The 20,411-nt window shown below is 38.2% G+C and overlaps 1 protein-coding gene across 1 annotated transcript in view; it reads right to left on the bottom strand.

Annotated features, from left to right (window-relative positions):
* The window catches only part of RIT2 (Ras like without CAAX 2), a 197,813-nt gene that overhangs the window by 125,371 nt on the left and 52,031 nt on the right, over positions 1 to 20,411 (bottom strand). The window contains exon 2 of the mRNA XM_063321072.1: positions 12,710 to 12,766. Within this exon, the coding sequence (XP_063177142.1) occupies positions 12,710 to 12,766 (57 nt within the window). The remainder of the gene's footprint in view (positions 1 to 12,709; positions 12,767 to 20,411) is intronic.

Raw genomic sequence — 20,411 nt, forward strand, 5'->3', positions numbered from 1 at the left:
AGTCTGCTATTGCTTTGTATGAGAGGCATTAGCAAAGGAAAATTACTAGATTAAACACTGTTTCATGAATCTGTGAAAAAGTTAAGTGACAGCGAGCTGTCACCTGTGTAAACAGCCCTCAAATAATTGCATGATGAGTTGCATTTGTAAGAAAATATGAATGTGACAAAGTAGTAGCAGACACTAAGTGTGTGTCCAGGATTTTAGATGCGATTCATCTTGAGCTTGGACAGGGAAATGTAATTGGTTGCTTTGGATATTTCTTACATGAAGTCTGCAAAATGCTCAGGGCTGAATAATTGGCTTATCAAAGCAAAGTCCCCAAGAAAAAAAGTTTGATAGTAGAGATAGAGATCATGACTCTGAGTAACACAGTATATTTAGAATGGGGCCAGACTGTGTCATTAGTAAGGAAAATATTGATGTTCTCAACAGAGGAAGAAGCAAAGAATCAAAGCTCATCTTGAGCTGAAAATACATCCAAGTTAGAGGATATATCTCAGACTGAAATGTTGAGACATGATCCAACTGTTATTAATCTGCTCTTTAGAGGGAAACTATCACCTTTTCGAAAAATTATTTCCAAGAGAAATAGGATTATTTTTTTAAAAATCATTTTTTTTTGCATCACAGAGAGAAATATCTGCTATAATTTTCCAGTCTCCATTCTCTATGGCTGCAAATAATTTCTGTTTCCCTTCATGGCAGAATAATAGCAACAGTAAGCAGAAGGTATTTTGTTGCCTCATTGAAATCTAAACTAACTAAGCAGTTTAGGCACTTCTTTTATTTTTAATTTCTTAATACTGCTCCTTCTATTTCTATTAATGGTTTGGGTTTTTTAATCTTACAGTGGGAGCACCTACACTGCCAGACATATGCCAATGCTCTCCTTTCTTTTGCCACATTAAGAAGGAGTCTGCATGGTGAGTCCCACCCTGCATTTTCCTCCCTTCACTGCAGGACATCTATCAAGGCACTCTGAGAGATATCATCATGATCTGTGAAGGCCCTCGTTCTGATGAGCTGTCAGGGAAGGCACTGCAATGCAGATTCAGGAACGTACATTTAGAGCGCTACAAAATATGTGTCTACATGCAAGGTAGGTATCTAAAATCCCTGTACACTTAATGGAAGTATAGACTGTATTCAGTTGCCCACATATGACGTATGACTCTTGCTATTTGATACGCTCTTGGGAATCTCGTCTGGCTTTCCTTCACTGGACTAGAAGGGTTCAGCTGCCCCATAGGTCCTATGTCATATCCACAGGGGGTCAGATGACAACAACACAAGACCTGTGGGAGATCCACAGCATTCTAGGTCAGGAACCTGAACCCAAGCAGGATACTGTAGGGCATCTCAAACGGCTCTCAAAACCTGTGATAAAGGAAATGAGCAAAGACCTATATCTCCACTCCTATATCTCCTTGAATCCCACAAAACTGGAACCTAGATTGCATGTAGGTGTCTGAATGTAAAGCTTAGCTCTAGACATTATCTCTGTTTGCTCTTCTTCACGTACATAAGTTAAAATACTTTATACTGAAAGTGAGGATTAGCCTCTTAATGTGATGTATGATGCAGATAATACCAACAGATAGAAAAATGAAAAATAATAATAAAACACAGGTTTAAGATTATGGTTCAAACGCATGCAGCAGTATTCTTATATATTCTCCATTTCTCATTTTAAATTATGATGAATATGGAACACAAACATGGGCAATTTAACTATGTCTACACAATTAATCTGAATACTCTTGGAAACAGTCTTTTGGAGACAAATTGTACTGGTTCCAGATCATTTTATATGTTATTTATCCAGTCTCAGATAGGGCTACTAAATGTATGAAGAATCATGAATGAAAGGCAGTGGTGACTATTTAGCTATGAATCACATCATAAAAAACAATAATTTTGGAGTTCAAATGCAGTTGTGGCCTGTTCAGTCCAATTAGAATATTTTACCTTCTATGGAAAAATAAGAATGAGAGTGACATTAGGGGCAGAGTATACACATATACACATCTTAGATATTAGTAGAGATTATCTAGAAAATTTTTGTAAGCTAAAAATTAATTTAAATAGTACTTTTGTGTAAAGATCTCCTTCTCCTGATCTAGTAGATGTGTCCCATCTTTGTCTTCTTTCACTCTGCCATTACTAATGAGCTTGTATTTCCCTTGCTTTATCCTTTTTCATTTTTGTACCTTGAAAACAGATATAATATTCTTTATCACACAGGTATTTTTTGGTACGCATTACATAACCTTAGGATGTTTTCAGTCACATTTTATCTTTTTTCTTAAATTCACCCACACATTTCCACTATCTTATTAAAGATGAGTTTAAATGTGTTTTATTTGATGCATTGAATGCATTACTTCATTAGGGAACCTCATGGAAATTCATGTGCTTAATGCTAAAGTGCCTCCCATCCCACACCCATTTCAATTAAAGTGTGACATTGACACAGCCTTAATGCCCTCAACTGCTCATTTGACACAATCTCATGCAGCGATATCTCACCAAAACAGGAAGGTGCTTTCGCATCTCGTTTGCATTATGTATTCATTTTAGGATTAGTCACATGGCTAATGAGCATCTTGGAGGCTGTCCAGTTTGCTACACTATGTCATGCTTCCTTTCCTGCCACTCTACTTGCATTAACTCTCTGTGATATTGCCAATGACTGTACAGAGTGTAAATTGCTCTTATCCATTTGTTCCAGAAAATGATCACTTCCACTGCCACTTGGAAATTGTTCCCATTGTTGACTAAAATTAAATATTAAATGCACACTGAAATAATTTCATTTTCATGAAGTGCTAAGGTCTAAAATTTTGCCCACATACGGTCTAATAGTAAAAGAATTTTGTCCTTCCCCTCCCCATTTACTTACAAAAATAATATGTTTCTGTCTCAAAATTCTGAACTGCGACGTTTGAAGCAAGCCTAAAATACAGTCATTATTCACACTTTATCTTGAAGTGGCATTAAACTCAGACTGACAGCATTAAAATTAGCACTTCAGGTAGCATTTAACTTTTTAATCAATGTTTACTCTGTTTTTTAAACAAATACTGACACATCTATTTGTGTATTTATGTGTATGCACATTTATTCATATCTGCATATAAAGTCTGCAGTTTGAATTTCTTAAGATCTTAAGAGTTTTTCCAAACTAAGAAAAATAACTAAAATAAAAGACAGTTTCATACATCAGAATGGACAATTCATTGTGATTATTTATTTTGACACCATATCTCTGATCCACACTGTACAGAGGACTTCTCTGAATAAATTCCTATTGGAACAAAAATGCACCACTTATTTACAAAAAAAAAAAAAAAAAAAAAAAAAAAACCAAACCCAAAACTCCAGAACAAAAAGCAGCCTCTTCCCTCAAAGAAATCCATATCAGTCTTTTAAAAAGTCTTGGACTTAAAAAAGTATTGGACTATCCATCACAACATCCAGTAAATTCTTCAAAAGTACAGGTACTCCTTCTATAAATTATAAACACAGGAAGGAAAACATGTAAATAATTCTAAATCTATTTGCATAGCATTTTTAGGATCAAAATTAGCATATTTGAAATATATGTATGCATGACATACAAATCTATGAGCACATGTATCACGTAATGTAGCAACTGAATTATCACAGGATCACAGAATCACAGAAACTTCAGAGTTGGAAGGGACCTCTAGAGATCATCTAGTCCAACTCCCCTGCTAAAGCAGGATTGCCTAGAGCACATCCCTCAGGACTGCATCCAGGCAAGTCTTGAAAATCTCCAGAGAAGGGGACTCCACAACCTCCCTGGGCAGCCTGTTCCAGTGCTCTGTCACCCTCACCGTAAAGAAGTTTTTCCGTGTATTTGAATGGAACTTCCTATGTTCTAGCTTGTGCCCATTGCCCTTCGTCCTGTCGCTGGGAACCAATGAAAAGAGTCTGGCACCATCCTCCTTCAACCCACCCTTTAGATGCTTGTATGCCATGATAAGGTCTCCCCTCAGCCTGGTTAAAGAGTCCCAGCTCTCCCAGCCTTTCCTCATAAGGGAGGTGCTCCAGTCCCTCAATCATCTTAGTTGCCCTACGCTGGACCCACTCCAGTAGTTCCCTGTCCTTCTTGAACTGGGGAGCCCAGAACTGGATGCAGTATTCCAGTTGTGGCCTCACCAGCACAGAGTAGAGGGGGAGAATGACCTCCTTCGACCTACTGGCCACAGTCTTCCCTATGCAGCCCAGGATTCCATTGGCCTTTTTGGCAACAAGGGCACATTGTTGGCTCATGGATAATTTACTGTCTAGCAGGACCCCCAGATCCTTCTCCTCAGAACTACTTCCCAGCATGTCCACCCCTAACCTATACTGGTGCTTAGCATTCTTCCTCCCCAGGTGGAGGACCTTGCACTTGCTTTTGTTGAACCTCATTAGGTTCTTCTCTGCCCAGCTCTCCAGCCTGTCCAGGTCACGCTGGATGGCAGCACGGCCCTCCGGAGTGTCAGCCACCCCTCCCAGCTTGGTATCATCAGCAAACTTGCTGAGGATACACTCTCTCCCATCATCCAAGTCATTAATGAATATACTGAACAAAATTGGACCTCTGTCCAAGTGACCCCTGGGGGACACCACTGGTTACAGGCCTCCAACTGGACTCTGTGCCGCTGATCACAACCCTCTGAGTTCTGTCACACAGCCAGCTCTCGATCCACCTCACCGTCACCTCATCTAGCCCATACTTCCTCAGCTTCCTAATGAGGATGTTATGGGAGACAGTGTCAAAAGCCTTGCTAAAGTCAAGGTAGATGACATCTACGGCTTTCCCCTCATCCAGCCAACCCGTTATAACATCATAGAAAGCTATCAGATTGGTCAAGCATGATTTACCCTTGGTAAATCCATGTTGACCACTTCCAATGATTTCCCGTTCCTCAACGTGTTTGGAGATGACATCCAGAATGAGTCGCTCCATTACCTTCCCAGGGACAGAGGTAAGACTAACTGGTCTGTAGTTCCCTGGCTCCTCCTTCTTGCCTTTTTTGGAGATTGGAGTGATGTCAGCCTTCCTCCAGTCCTCAGGCACCTCTCCTGTTCCCCATGACCTTTCAAAGACGATGGAGAGTGGTCTAGCAATAACATCTGCCAGCTCTCTCAGCACTCGCGGGTGCATTCCGTCAGGGTCCATGGACTTATGAATGTCCACATTGGCCAAGTGGTCTCTGACCTGGTCCTCCTCAACTGAAGGAAAATCTTCCTCTCTCCAGACCTTCCCCCTTGCCTCCAGGGTATGGGATTCATGAGAGGCAGCTTTAGCAGTGAAGACTGAAGAAAAGAAGGCATTCAGTAGCTCTGCCTTCTCTGTGTCTTCCACCACTAGGGCACCTGTCTCATTCATCAGTGGGCCTACATTTTCCCTAGTCTTCCTTTTTCTATTGATATACTGAAAGAATCTCTTCTTCTTGTCTTTAACTGCAGTGGCTAAGCTGAGTTCTGATTGATCTTTGGCCCTTCTAATTTTCCCCCTACATAGCTTTGTTATATCTTGATAATCCTCATAAGTTGCCAATCCCTTTTTCCAGAAAATGTAAGCTTTCCTTTTTTTCCTGAGGTCCATCCAAAGCTCTCTATTTAGCCAGGCTGGTCTTCTTCCCCGTCGGCTCGTTTTTCGAGACATGGGGATGGCCTTCTCCTGTGCTTCTAAGAGCACCTGCTTGAAGTATGACAAGCCTTCCTGGGCACCTTTGCTCTTCAAAACTGCCTCCCAAGGGACACTCTTGACCATGCTCCTAAACAGGCTAAAGTCTGCCCTTTGGAAATCCAAGGTGTCAGTTCTGCTGGCTCCCCGCCTTGCCTCACCAAGAATTGAAAATTCTACCATTTCATGGTCATTGTGCCCAAGACGACCTCCAACCTTTACATCCCCCACAAGACCTTCTCTGTTAACAAACAGTAGGTCCAGTAGGGCACTTCCGCTAGTTGGTTCCTTCACCAGCTGTGTTAGGAAGTTGTCTTCCACACACTCCAGGAACCTCCGGGACTGCTCACTCTCTGCTGTGTTATATTTCCAGCAGATCTCTGGGAAGTTGAAGTCCCCCACAAGAACAAGGGGAAATGATCGTGAGACCTCTGCCAGCTGCTTATAGAATACTTCATCAGATTCTACATCCTGATTAGGGGGTCTATAACAAACTCCCATCACGATGTCTGCCTTGTTGGCCTTCCCCTTAATTCTTATCCATACACACTCAACACTGTTATTCACACTGTTAAGTTCCAGACATCCAAAACTGTCCCTAACAAAGAGGCCCACCCCGCCACCTCTCTTTCCTTGCCTATCCCTTCTGAAAAGTTGGTAGCCATCGATTACCGCACTCCACTTGTGTGTGTCTTCCCACCACGTTTCTGTGATGGCAACTATATCATAGTTTCCTTGCTGAAAAATGGCCTCCAGCTCCTCCTGTTTATTCCCCATGCTGCATGCATTAGTGTAGATGCACTTCAGCTGGGCTAACTGTCCTGCTACTTCCTTGGGGGGACAAGCCCTAATGCTAACACTTTTACCCAGAAGCACTGGTATGCTGCTCCTGGGCACCACTTTTGTAGTCCTGGTTTCATCCCCATCCCCCTTCAAACCTAGTTTAAAGCCCTATGAATGCGCCCTGCTAATTCTTGTCCCAGGATCTATCTTCTCCTTCGGGTTAGGCTTCCCCCACCTGTTGCCAGCATGCCTGGTTTCCTGTAGATCAGCCCATGATCAAAAAACCCGAAGTCCTGCCGTATGCACCAGTCTCGGAGCCAGGAGTAATTTGCTGGCTCCTCCTATTTATTACATCTGAACCCCTACAAATGGTGGGACAGAGGAGAACACTATTTGTGCTCCCGATCCCTTAACCAGCCGTCCCAGGGCCCTGAAGTCATTCTTCATTGCCCTTAGACTTCTGGTACCTACCTCATCACCACCTACCTGAAATATCTGCATCATCTCACAGTAGCAGCAGCTTTCTGTGATCAAGATCCCCTGTAATATTTCAAAAATATCAGTGGATAACAGAAAAAAAAAGTTGCAAGTACAAAACACCATTATATTTGAATTGTATATTTCTACTATGTACCTAGAGGTATGAGTCACTGTAGAAACTCTAATGCACTGGTAAAATAATGTTGAACCACAATGAAAAGGAATGATCGGGAAAATCCATATTCCTAGGGACTGTGACAAAAAAGGGAAAAATAGCACCTCTGGATTTTTAAAGTTCCATGATTATTACTGCACAATGTTTAGGTTAAATTCCTAACTGTGTGTTTGGAGGGAAGGAGAATTGGGAAGTGGAAACACATTTGACGGCATATTTAAGTGAAAGGACTCCTCTGTGTTCTCTGGTCAGTAACAGTAAGCAATTTTCACCATAGGCTCATATGGTGAAAACATAGACTAGACAAAAGGAATATATTCTCATCTTTTGAATCATTTTAAAGCTCACTGCTTTATCAATTTACAGATTAAGTGTAAAATAAAAATAAAATAATGAGAAAACAAAAATCTTCTAAAAATCTTCAAAAGTCAATTGCCCATGGGTGTGCTTCTATGTAGCAAAGAATAGGTCAGGACATAAAATGTATTCATTACACCAAAAAAATCAAACTTCAGAACATTTCTTAGGATTGAAAGGATTTAAGTTTTTATGAAACAAAACATGAAAACAAGTTGGCAGCCATTTATTTTTAAATCAAAGCAAAAAGTATTGTAGATCCCTTGTTTCAGGTTTTTTATGTGTTCCTAACTGATCATACAAGATGGTTTTGTGGATCCTTTGTACGGATTTAATGTTGTTTGGTTTGCTTTTCAACTAGAATATTAACCAGGTTATATCAGTCCTATGCTCTTGTGCTTTGGCAATGGTTTATTGTCCCCGTCTTCTTCACTTAGATGCAAATATATTTCGTAAGAATCTACAGAAATGAAAAACAACTGAAATTGTTATTCTACTCCCATGTCAATGTTTAAGGTGGACAATGAAAAGTTAAAATGGACAAAGTGGACAATCTCACACCATAGAAACCATAGCCAATGGAGAAGCTAGTGCAAGAACATTAGGAAAATCTAGATATTTATTAGGTTCTTATGTCCATGTAAAGCAAAAGAAACAATAGACCTTATCTTAAAGCTCAACTGGAACACAGTAGACTTAGCAGGTTGGATAATATTGGAAATCCGTGAGTTATCTTTCAAACACATCATAGAACTTTTATTATTATTTCCAGAGAATATAACCTTCTCAGTAACACATATAGAAGCTGCTGTTCCCTTAAATGTTCAAAGACAAATAAAACCACAGCTAGGCAGAATACATTATTTCCAAAGAAGTACACTAAAATATGAGGTGAGTGTGCCCAGAGAAGCTCAGGACAGCTCATGAGTCTCACAAACAGGATACAAATTGCTGAGGAATGAAAGTGGCCTAAACTGTATGACACAAAAGAAAGATACATATCGAGATGCAGAGAGATCAGTGATCTCAGATATAGCTGAAAAGCTATGTTCAATTTCCTGCTTTGCCACTCTGCCGGAGTGAAGATAGCTTTCATATGTGGCTTGTTTTGTTTTGTTTTATTTTCTTTCCTCATCATCTGCTGCTGAGCTACTGTGAAAACAAAACTCTGGCTAGATAGATCACTGCTCTGCCCCAAAGTGATAACTTCCCCATGACACAACACATCTGTTTGTGGCTCACTCCTTGCAACTTTCAAGGAATAACCTCCCCTCTGGCAGCTCCTCGTATCAGCACAGCCTTGGTCCTGGATATGCTCATTCTGAATCACCTTTCCTTCTGATAGCCCAGAAGATTCTCTAGAACTGTAATATTTTTTTATTAATTAATTAAAGTGTTTCACACTGTCCCACAAGACATCCTGGTCTTTAAAGTGGAAAGACATGGATTTGATGGATGGACTACTTGGTGGATAAGGAACTGGTTAGATGGCCACACTCAAAGGGTTGTGGTCAACAGCTCAATGTCCAAGTGGAAACCAGTGATGACTGGTATTCCTTAGGGGTCAGTACTGGGACCAGTGCTGTTAAACAGCTTTGTTGGTGATACAGACAGTGGGATGGAGTGCACCCTCAGCAAGTTTGCCGATGACACCAAGCTGTGTGGCATGGCCGACACACTGGAGGGAAGGAATGCCATCCAGAGGGACCTGGACAGCTGTGAGACGTGGGCATTTGCAAACCTAATGAAGTTCAACTAGGACAAGTGCAAGGTCCTGCACCTGGGTTGACACAATTCCAAGCACATAATTGTTTTATAGGCTGGGAAGAGAATGGAATGAGAGCAGCCCTGAGGAGAAGGACTTGGGAGTGTTGGTGGATGAGAAGCTCAACGTGAGCTGGCAATATGTGCTCACAGACCAGAAAGCCAACCGCATCCTGAGCTGCATCAAAAGAAGTGTGGCCAGCAGATCAAGAAAAGTGATTCTACCCCTCTCCTACGCTCTCATGAGACCCCACTTTGAGTACTGTGTCCAGGTCTGTAACCCTCAGAACAGGAAGGACATGGACCTGTTGGAATGGGTCCAGAGGAAGGCCATGAAGATGATCAGAGGGCTGGAGCCCCTCTGCTGTGAGGACATGTTGAGAGAGTTGGCGTTGTCCAGCCTGGAGAAGAGAAGGCTCCGGGGAGACCTTCTAACAGCCTTCCAGTACATTAAGGGGGCCTACAGAAGAGATGGGGAGGGAATCTTTATCAGGGATTGTAACGTTAGGAAGAGAGGTAACAGTTTTAAACTGAAAGAGGAGAGATTTAGATTAGATATGAGGAATAAATTCTTTCCTGTGAGGGTGGTGCGACACTGGCCCAGGTTGCCCAGAGAAGCTTTATATGCCCCATCCCTGGAAGTGTTCATGACCAGGCCGGATGAGGCTTTGAGCAGCCTGATCTAGTGGGAGGTGGGTGAAAACTAGATGATTTTCAAGGTCCTTTCTAACCCAAACCATTCTATGATCTATGATTCTATTATTTTATTAGACTGATGGAAAATAGTTAAAATATGCCTATCAGTGGATGTACAAAAAACCCTGTGATTAATTCTGTGATTTGAAACCAGAGTCGCAAAGTAGGACAAGCAATCTTAACAGTATAAACTTTTTTAGTATACTGAAATTTTCAATGCATTTATTTGCTATTACATGTTAGATAACAAATGATTCCTTCTATTTTTATTTTTTTTTTGGTTTTATGTCCAATTAGAAGAGGTGGTACCACATATTTACCCAAAAGGAAACATACGTACTTAGCCCAAAATTATACTCTGCTGTTTAATACATGTTTTAAAGCATGAATAGAAATAAACCTTTCTCAGGATGTCCTTGACATGTTCTGAGAGACAGAAGTGCTGAACATATAAAACTCAGAGTCGTACTTCCAGTTCTGCCTCTAGCCAGCCTTGTAAGTTTGAACTCAATATTTCATTTCTCTGTTCTCTATCTCCCTCCCTCTTCTCCTGTTTAGTGTTGATTTTACTGAGTAGAAGCTGTCTTTTACTCAAGGAGACCTTCATCTTTATTAGCTCCGCCAAGCATTCCTGCAGTATGTACTTATAATGCATCATAAGCTTTCTTTCTCTTTATGATTATCTATTATTCATATTGTGGCAGTGTCTAGAGACCAATAAGTTAAGATTATGACAAGATACAATATATAGATAAATACAGATGGCAGGTGGATATTTAATAATAAAGATGGGTATACGTACATAACTTGATGGTGTCAGTAACTATTAATGTTCCTCTTTTCCAATTAAATCTAATGATTATTTTTTCCTGAGTGTAGCAAATTAATTTGTAGCAATTCCATAGTAGTTTTGCCTTCTTTAGAGTTGACATATCTCATTTTTATTTCGTAATATTTTTAATGGTTATAAAGTTACCAATGGCATGAAGAGTTTACACTTTTTTTTATATATTTTCTTTTTTTTATCACTAAAATACCACAACTTACCAGGAGTTAATATCCAGAAAATGTAGAAAACTATAGAAATAACAAATCAAAATAAATACTGCCATTAACTGCTTTACTTAGCAAAGCAGTATTTTTGTAGAGGTTAAAGATGAGTTTGAAATATTTGAAAATTTAAAGATAAAATTTGAAAAGATAAAAAAAAAAATGTTTTAGATGAGGGAGCTGGAAAAGCCTTTTTCTTTTTTCTTTTTTTCTTTTTTTTCCACAAAGCAGTCTTTGTAAATATTAATATTTTTACTGCCTCACACTCATCAGGCCCAGATTCTGCCGTCTTCTTCTAGGTATAACTAAATATTACACATGGATAGTGCTTATAAATGCAAGAGCTTTTTAGTTAAACTAACTAATAAAGCAACCCTTAAATGAATAAACATTTGATTGTGCTGATTTGTACCTCTATATTACATACATCTTTTACTACATTCATTCATATTACTAATCATAGTACTGCCCAAAAGAAGCTCCACAGAAAAAAAAAAAAAAAAGAAAAAAAAAAGAGCCTCTGGAGGTCACCTGGATCAAATTTCTGCTCTATCAGGGTTACCTAGAAGAGGCTGCCTAGGACTATGTCTATACAGTTCTGAGTATCTCCAAGGATGGTGACTCCAAAACCTCTCTAGACAACCTGTGACAATACTCTATTGTACTAGGAGGCTTAGAACAGGACACAGTATTGCAGGTGGGTCCTCAATAGTACTGAGTAGGGGGGAAGGATCACCTCCCTCAACTTCCTGTCAACACTCCTAACGCAGCTCAGGATACCATGAACCTTCTTTGCTGCAAGGGCACATTGCTGGCTCATGCTCAACTTGATGTCCACCAAGTGCCTAGCAGGATATCAGTAGATGATACCCAGTGCAATAACAGGAATCCAAAGCTGCTCAAGGCATCAAATTACTTGGGTTTATACCCTGTAAATATCTTCCAAATTTGTACCCAGCTTAGAAGGGGGGAAAATATTTGAAATGTTTTAGTGAGACAGAATTTTTGCCACAACCTTTTTGAATTAATTGTTTCAGAAATAGAAATTCGATTCAGTCAACCAGAATTCATCCCAAATCTCTCTTCCAGCTCACTGTTCCATTGTATGTCAGCCATATCGTCATGCAATGGTCAGCATCTAAACACGGCGGCTTTCAGTGTATTGCAGACATATCTGAATATTTTTGATTACTTAGGTTTAAAATTCAGGTAAATACAGTGGACTTAGCAAAGTGTGTGAACCCAGAGCATATCTCCAGTATATTAAATTCAGTAGGCACTTGATTTTTCTAAAGAAGGTCAACTAAGAGTTTAAAAGTGGGAAACAGTACTGAAATAACAAAACTTTTAAAAATACACTCCAAACCACACTTTTTACATTATTCTAGTATTTTGAAAGACTACTTTATATCTTGTAATATATTTTTTTTCCTATGATTATAATTGCACAGCTGCTAACTGTTAAAGAGCATGAAGCCACAAATCTGTTGTTGGAAGATTTTATACAAGTATTTCAGGAAAAAATAACTATGGTATTACCATGACACAATTTAATTATCATCACAGAATTAAATTTTAATCTAAAGTTGACAAATCTTGCTAATATCTAAGTGCTGTTTAGGATCAGCTTCTCACTGTATGGCAATATTGAATAAACAGAGATTGAAAGGGATGAAGTGAGAATAGTCTCTACTCACCTATAGTTGGATCATGATAGTCAGGGAACCGATGACTTATGAACTGCATTGTCATTGCTGGAGAGGAGAAAGAAAGAGGGAAGAAAAAAGAATGGTATTACTGTCTTCAAATGACAACAGGGAAAAGAACATGTAGAGAATTCATTCATCCAAGTATCAGCTTAGAAAGTGAGTCAAAAGTTGGTCATGTCTACAGCTGCAAGAATGCATTGGCATTACAGTGATAACCAAGAACTGATACATAGAAAAAAAATGAATTAAACTTCTTTATATGTCTTCATTTCTTCATTTTTAAACTGTATTTTATCAATTGCTGTATTAAAATGTTACATCTGTTTAACACTTGATAAATACTGTTAACCTGATACTGTCTACAGATAAAAATTCCCATGAAGAAAAAATAAAATATAAATTACAAGGCTGATTCATAAAAGTTTTCATGATATTACAAAATGCCAGTACTTGATTTGATTTCTAGTGCCTTTTAGGAATACCTAACTCATTCAATTTCACCTGGCAGACTAATGCTTCTGTTAACCAACTAGAGTTTGGTTTCTTCAGAACAGACTGTTTTATGGTTGAATATTACCTGCTTTTGGAAATGTTAGGAAAGTTACACTAGTATTCAGGAAAATTGTTTTCCATTTGGAACAGGTGGTGCTCTGGAAGTGAAATTCTAGTTTATGTAAAAAGCCAGAAGCATTCATATTCTGTCCAACCATAAGTTTCCAACATGCCTTCCAAAGTTCATAGACTTTGAATAACCATGAAGGTAGGTTTGGATATTCAGTGTTGACAGTAACACCATTAGTTGTCAGAACAACATGGGAAGTTATGTTAACTTTCTTGTCTTTCCTCAGCAGTTTGAATCTCAGCTCACTTGAAAACTAATGGAATTTACCTACCACTGAGAGCTGTGAAGAAAAGACCTTCAAAAGTGAAAGAAGTGATTTCCAATTGAACAGAAGGGGGGGGGGGGGGGGGGGAAGCAAAAAAAACCTACAAGAGGTTTTTAAAATATTGATTGATTTTTAAGCCAATTTCATTATTTTAATTTTTCATATTTTTTAATGCCTGCATTAAAATTCCACTATAGTTTCTATGTGGCCATTTGTTTTAAAAAAGTATCACACCTGAATGATAACTATTAGTCACAACACATTAAACCAAACATGAGATTCTGCCTTATGTCCTGAACATCTCAGTTACCTTCAAAACCAGAGGTTATGAACAATAAATGTGACATTTTAAAAATTCTGCATATAAATACTCCAATTATTAAAGCAGTACTGTTCTAGTTTAATGTTTGTCCTCATACTTTCAAGAATCAGGGGGTTAAGGAGATAGTTTTACAAAATAATACAGACAAGAAGTATTAAACATTTATTGCCATGTTAATAAATCATTGCATCTTTAGTGTAGACAAACATAAATGTTAAGAAGTAGCATTATAAATTCATAGTAACTCAGAGAGGGTAACTGTGCAAAAAAGCTCATTCAGTCTATACATGTTATCGGGGAATAAACCTACCTGCAGTGACACTCATATTTTCTATATTATCTGTTGTTAGATGCATTACTTTTAAGTACTGTGTATGTTTGGACACTTTCATTTCCAGGACACCTGGTTTTTTAATCACGACAGATTTTTAGGCACCTGCATCCGATAACCGTTAGCGGTTTATGAAGAATAAATTGATGCCTAGTATGATCTGCCTAGTTTTCTCTGAGAAGCAAATGCAGCTAGCAGAGATGCTCTTCATATGGTTTACGCATACACACTTTGAGCTTTCTGAGGGCCTGTAACACAAATGTATTCAATTTGTTTTGCTACCTGCTACTTTTTCTTGCCAAACTTTTTTTTCAAACCAAACTACCCTGTATTTGGTCTCATTGTGTTTCCTTTTGGAACGATGCCTGCGTCACAAAATCAACTGTAACAGAAATTCTCTGAGGACACCCAGAACTCATGGTAAACATTTTTCCTCTCTCCTGAGACATCCCTAAATCAATACATCATTTATATCCTCATTAAATCCACACGGTGTAAGAGGACCTAAATAATTTGGAAGCATCCTACTGATTTTCTACTGTAAGGTGCAAAATATTAGCCACTGGGATGGGCAAAATTTGTGTCTCCCAGACCACTCTGTGTGTGTGAATATGCGTGATCAAAACCTTTGCAGGAACCTTGGCTGCACAAAGTGTTTCAGAGGAAGATCAGGAGAACTACTTCTGACTTGTAATGTCAAGTGCAACAATACTGACTTGTACATGCCTGATCCTAGCCCAGAGCTCTACCTGGGCTGATTTGGCTATATATAAAATGAATCAGGAGAGGTACAGAGTTTGAGAAAGGTGCTCAGAAAAGCTCTCTGCATAATGACATGAAATGATCTTACAGTCAACTGGCTAGGGAAATGGGGAACAAAAGCTTCCTTTTATGTGCATTTTCTCCCACAACTGCTTCCATGACAGCCCTCTGTCAAGGGCTCCTCCTAATCACCAACTTAACAAACCTGTTTGGCTTCTTTAGTGCTTGTTAACTTTTGTATGGCAATTGGCACATACTCCAAGAAACAGTTTATGTGGGTTTGTTTTCTCGGACAGAAGGAGTTGAGGTACATTCTCTGATCTTTTTAATCATTGAGTTACAACGTAAAATAAGGAAACTGGGGTATAACAGATGGAATTTGCAAGCCGTCTTACTCTGTGTGTTCTTTAAAATAACAATTAGCCACAAGAATTTTTGGAGCAGGCGTAACAGGCCACTTCCCCTAAAGAAAAGAACAACTAGCTTTTGGCTTCAAATAAGCAACCCCTTACTCCATGAGGGTGGAGGTAAAGGAAGTATCAAAACCTCAGGTCTGTTGTATGACAATAAATATTCCACAGTCTTGGCTGCCGGACATGTAGAAATTAGTTCTGAATGATGGTCAGAAGTTGGTGGAATGTTTCCCAGAGGAAATGAAGGCTCAATCACCATTGTCATGAAACCACACAACTCATCTGGAGCCTCAGGAATTAGACTTGCTTATAACCAACTCTGTCTGGGCTTCCCAGCAGGACAGCTGGAATACACTGGCTACTTCTCTGATACTTACATCAGCTCCAAAGTAATTTTCCAGAGCAATTTAATTTTGAAAACTAATACAAAAATGGTATGGGTATTCCATGCTGCTTTATGAAAATACTCTTCTTGGTTTCTCCTTTTTTCCTTATCCATTATCCTTTTTTCCATATAAATTAACACTCACACATAACAAAATCAAGCCATCATCAGATATTCTTTTCACTATTTTCCTTTGTAAATCCAAATAAAACTGCTTCAAATTTTTACAGATCTATAAATTAGGTACCTTTAACTTTGATTTATGCCACACACAAAGCACTGTATCAAAATGTGGCTTTAAAGCAGGATATTAAAACAGAATAAATGTATAAGACCGATATTTGAATAAATATGTATGCATGTAAAAGCAGACTCAGTTAAAAAGTGGTAAAAATCCCAAACCAAACCAAACCAAAACCCTTTTAATCCATAGCATATATTGTGAAACATTTTGAATTGCAAGTTGCCTGAAAAATTTTAATGAATATTTTATAACACTGTGAAGATCATTCCACTTAAATGGGACATGTACATCACTTGGCAACTATGATAAGTAAAAGGATCATTGTTCCAGATGAATAGTATCTTCTTTATATCCACCTGTGGCTAAGCAAGTGCAGATTGCCTCAGCCGAATAAATGTAAGCCTGATATGCATCGCATCCGTATGTAGATTTAAAGTTCTCTTGTGTTTTCAGAATAAAAAAAGGGGTTCAGACCCTGCATTTAATTTTTAGATGTTTCCAATTATGTTTATCCAATGTTCATTAACTATCTGGAAAGGTATATGTGATACCTATCCTGGCACTGAAATATAAATGCTTTTTATGAATAATAAACTTAGTCCTGTCTGCTACTTTCAATATAATTCCTACTCTCTTCCTAATAGTATTTTATTTACCACCCAGTAGGAAATGTCATGCTTAGAAACAGGATGAGGTTATATTATTCATTCTAAAGTATCCTTTTGATCAGTGCAGGAATATTAATTTTCACATAAAGAAGGTATCAGTTTTTTTAAATATATATGTCCGTGGGGGCCCACAGGCCCACAGAAAAAATGCTTCAATACCCATGCAGTTGTGAGAGCAGGCAGAGCAGAATCCCACTGTCCTTCTAATTTGTTCTAAATTTGACTTGGACTGGCAACTTTGAAAGTAGTCCCATATCTATTTGTCAAGGCTGGAGAGTATGTTTCCAGCTTACACAATATTCTTTATGGTAATAACATCCCTGATGTGAACATCTCATCCTGAGCTTCCTATGCCTCTTTATTCACCCAAGAACTTCCACGTATTCATACTTTTCTGGTTGCTGTGTGTGATCAGATATTAATCTCTTTCCAAAAGAATCTTCACCCTCATCACAAAATTCTACTTTTTAAACAGTCTAACAAAGATATCACAGTAGTTGCAACTCAGAGATCTGTGGTTCCTTATGCTTTATTCGCTTTAGTTTTGATCCACTATTCCAGTGGATCTTTAACGTGTGTTTTTGTAAACATAGAAGCTTCAAGGATACCAGCACAGCAGATGGGCTTAAAAATAATATAATATGGTAAAGGTGGCAAAAAAGTTATACCTTCTGAAAACAGAACAGTAGATCATATTAATAAAGTACGCACCATAGGCAGATGCTTAAATTTTAAGAGATACCCTTGCCTTTATCAATCTGTAAAATTAAACAACTTACTTTCTAAAGAAAATGGCCAGGGCATGTTGAACATACTTGATTTTATTTTTCTGATAAGGTGTTTTTATATAACTAAATATGTAAATATGTTCAGTATCAAAGTTAGACTATTTTAGCAACTAGAAAAACATTTTATTACTACTGTTTTATCTCTGAAGTACTGGATAGTTTGAACAGTTCTGGCCTTTCTGATGGTTTCAAACCCACAAGACCCCAGGTATCACCTTCTAAAATGTGTTACCTTTTCAAATTTTTGTGTCTGAAAATTGTAATGTTGACTTGTGTTTCACTGGCTTGGAAAAATGACAAACATCCTTATAACTAACTCTTTTGGAGCTCATTCCTGAATTTTTAGATTGACTTGTCAAGTAAAAAGTCATTTGCAATCATTCTTCTGCCCATCTAATCTTATCAAATAGACTTTGTAATAACAATGTGCAAACATATATAAGATGAACAGCAAGAGGTGAAGACAGTAGTTTTTCCAGAATCTTATCTGCTCCCTGAATCGCATTAACACTTCATGTCAGCTTTGAATTGCTGGAGACATCAATAATGCTAAAACATATTGATGGGGGGGAAATTAAAAGTTAGAAAAACTCTAAATACAATCTAAGGAAGATTTCATGCATGTTCAGTCTCCGCAAGTTAAATAGCTCAAGGTAAAAGACAAACAAGAAAAATAAAATCTATTAAAGCCAAAGGGAAATTTTGCTGTGAAACAAATGGCAGACAGTAGCTATGAACAAATTCAGGTTACAAATTAGAAATATTTCTAGCCATCAGATGAGGGATTTTCTGAAGCAGAGTTCAAACATGGATGGAAGAGGCAAGAAACCTCTTTGATTTTAAGGTCCTTCCTAAGTGAAAGGATTGCCTCAAATCAATAACTCAGAAAGTTCTTTTGGAGAATTTTCCCCTGTATTCTCATTTTCAGGTGGGGGAAATGTTAATTTAATTTATGATATTTCAATATCGATAGCATCTATAATCAGATCTTCTGCTAATGTCCGTGATGAAATGAATGCTTGCTTTCCTAAAAAACTACGTGCATTTGATCTGAAACGTTTTATAAAGAGGCTCTTGCTTTCCAGGGAGAAGCTTCGATATGGAAAATATTGCTTTGTAATAACCAGGGGTAACTTAAATGATCCTTTGTTTATCATATACTTGTGCAGAGGAGGGAGGAAAAAAAAAAACAAAACAACAAAACCCCAAGAATCTGAGAGAGCTTCATATACAGTTCATGAAGTTAAAGCCAGCCTTTGCTATTTTGAGCAAAATGTGTTGCACTTCTCAGGTACTGCACTTATATCTTTTTTCCTAGCCCTTATAAAGAAATCTTATGGGATAGCAGACATGTCTTTCAGATGACAGCTTTCCAGGTCAAAAAGGACTAGGTGATTTGAGTATACAGAATACTTCCTCTGCTTTATTTGTATTTATTTTATCTATGCATTCTGCATTTAGATCATAGTACATTTTAGAATAAATAACTGATAGTAGTAGTCACCTGAACCAAAGCAAAAGAAGTCAGAATGACAAAATACTGTTGTCACATTCAAATGCTCCACACCAGTGTGAACCAAACGACAGCTACAACGCCAAAGGTGGGAGAGGTTGTTTGATGTCAGTGGAGAGATCATTCAAATCAGCAGTATTCCACGATGACATGTAGATAACTTGATTAGATGGAGACCAAAACCCTTATGTGGAAGAGTATGTGAATCACCTGCCTCACACTGAAATCAATAGGATTACCCGTTTCCCATTGTTGAGGTATGTGTTGTGCTAGATCTGAGCATTGAACATCCATAGTGGCTGAAGGTTATGCTTATTAGAAGGTATATGACCACCATCTGAGGAGTATCTATTTTGGTCAAAAAGATGAATGAAGGAAGATTGATGTCTAATGCAGGGTATTACAGAGTTTTCTGAAATTTTAAGAGTACAGGGAAGGCAAATAGAGATACAAGGCAATATTATGTAGCAATAAAATATTTTTGCACATTGAGTTTAGCTAATTGTATGATTGTCCCATGACACAGTAAATGGCAAAGTATATTGCTGGATTGAAAACTTGAATTTTTTTGAAACTGGTCCTAATAAAGTTCCCACCCCATGATAAGACACTCTTATCTTCATACTACTGGAGGGTGTGAATATTTTCAAGCAGAAGTTTTAATATATTTTATTTTGTTCATATATCCTTCCCAAAACAACCACTACAGCGTAGATTCACTGATAGGATAACAGTCTAAAGGCACCTTTGTTCTGACCCAGTACAGCCATTTTTACATTGTTATACACTGTAAAAAACAGGATAAGAGTGTTACCACATCATTTCAGGAAGGAATGCTGCAAAGCCTGTGAGTTGCAATTATTAGTTTTTTAGGTATTACAATGTATTGTGTTGAGTTGGTCTTGGTTAAAGACTGAGTTGCAGAAAGCACTGCCCAGGATTCTGTGCTCCCCTGAAAAATTATTTCCATCTCCTCCAAGGCCTGTGCATCTTCTATTTATTCCTGTCAGTTCTGACTCTCACTATCTTCTATCCCGTTTCCTGTCTGGGAACCCACATTTTCTTGCTGGGAAAGTCATGGTCTTTCCTTGCAAACAGTCCCAGCTAGATCCCTCATTTCCTTGTTAACAAAGCGTAACACAAAAAACTAACAGGGAAACATGTTAAAACAAGTCTCAAAAAGAAAACGAACCAAAATAGAAAAATGAACCTTTATGATGACTGAAATAGGAGAATTAGTATTTTTGTTCGGACTGCAGAACAAGAGGAAGGCTTCTTCATATAGTTTTGTACCCTTTTTCATTCTAAAGCAAGAGTAGACTATAGTCAAAATATGTTGGAGTTGGTGGTGGCAGAGCAAGGCAGAAAACAGCTTTC

The sequence above is a fragment of the Chroicocephalus ridibundus genome, chromosome Z, assembly GCF_963924245.1.
Source record: "Chroicocephalus ridibundus chromosome Z, bChrRid1.1, whole genome shotgun sequence".
Lineage (NCBI taxonomy): Eukaryota > Metazoa > Chordata > Aves > Charadriiformes > Laridae > Chroicocephalus > Chroicocephalus ridibundus.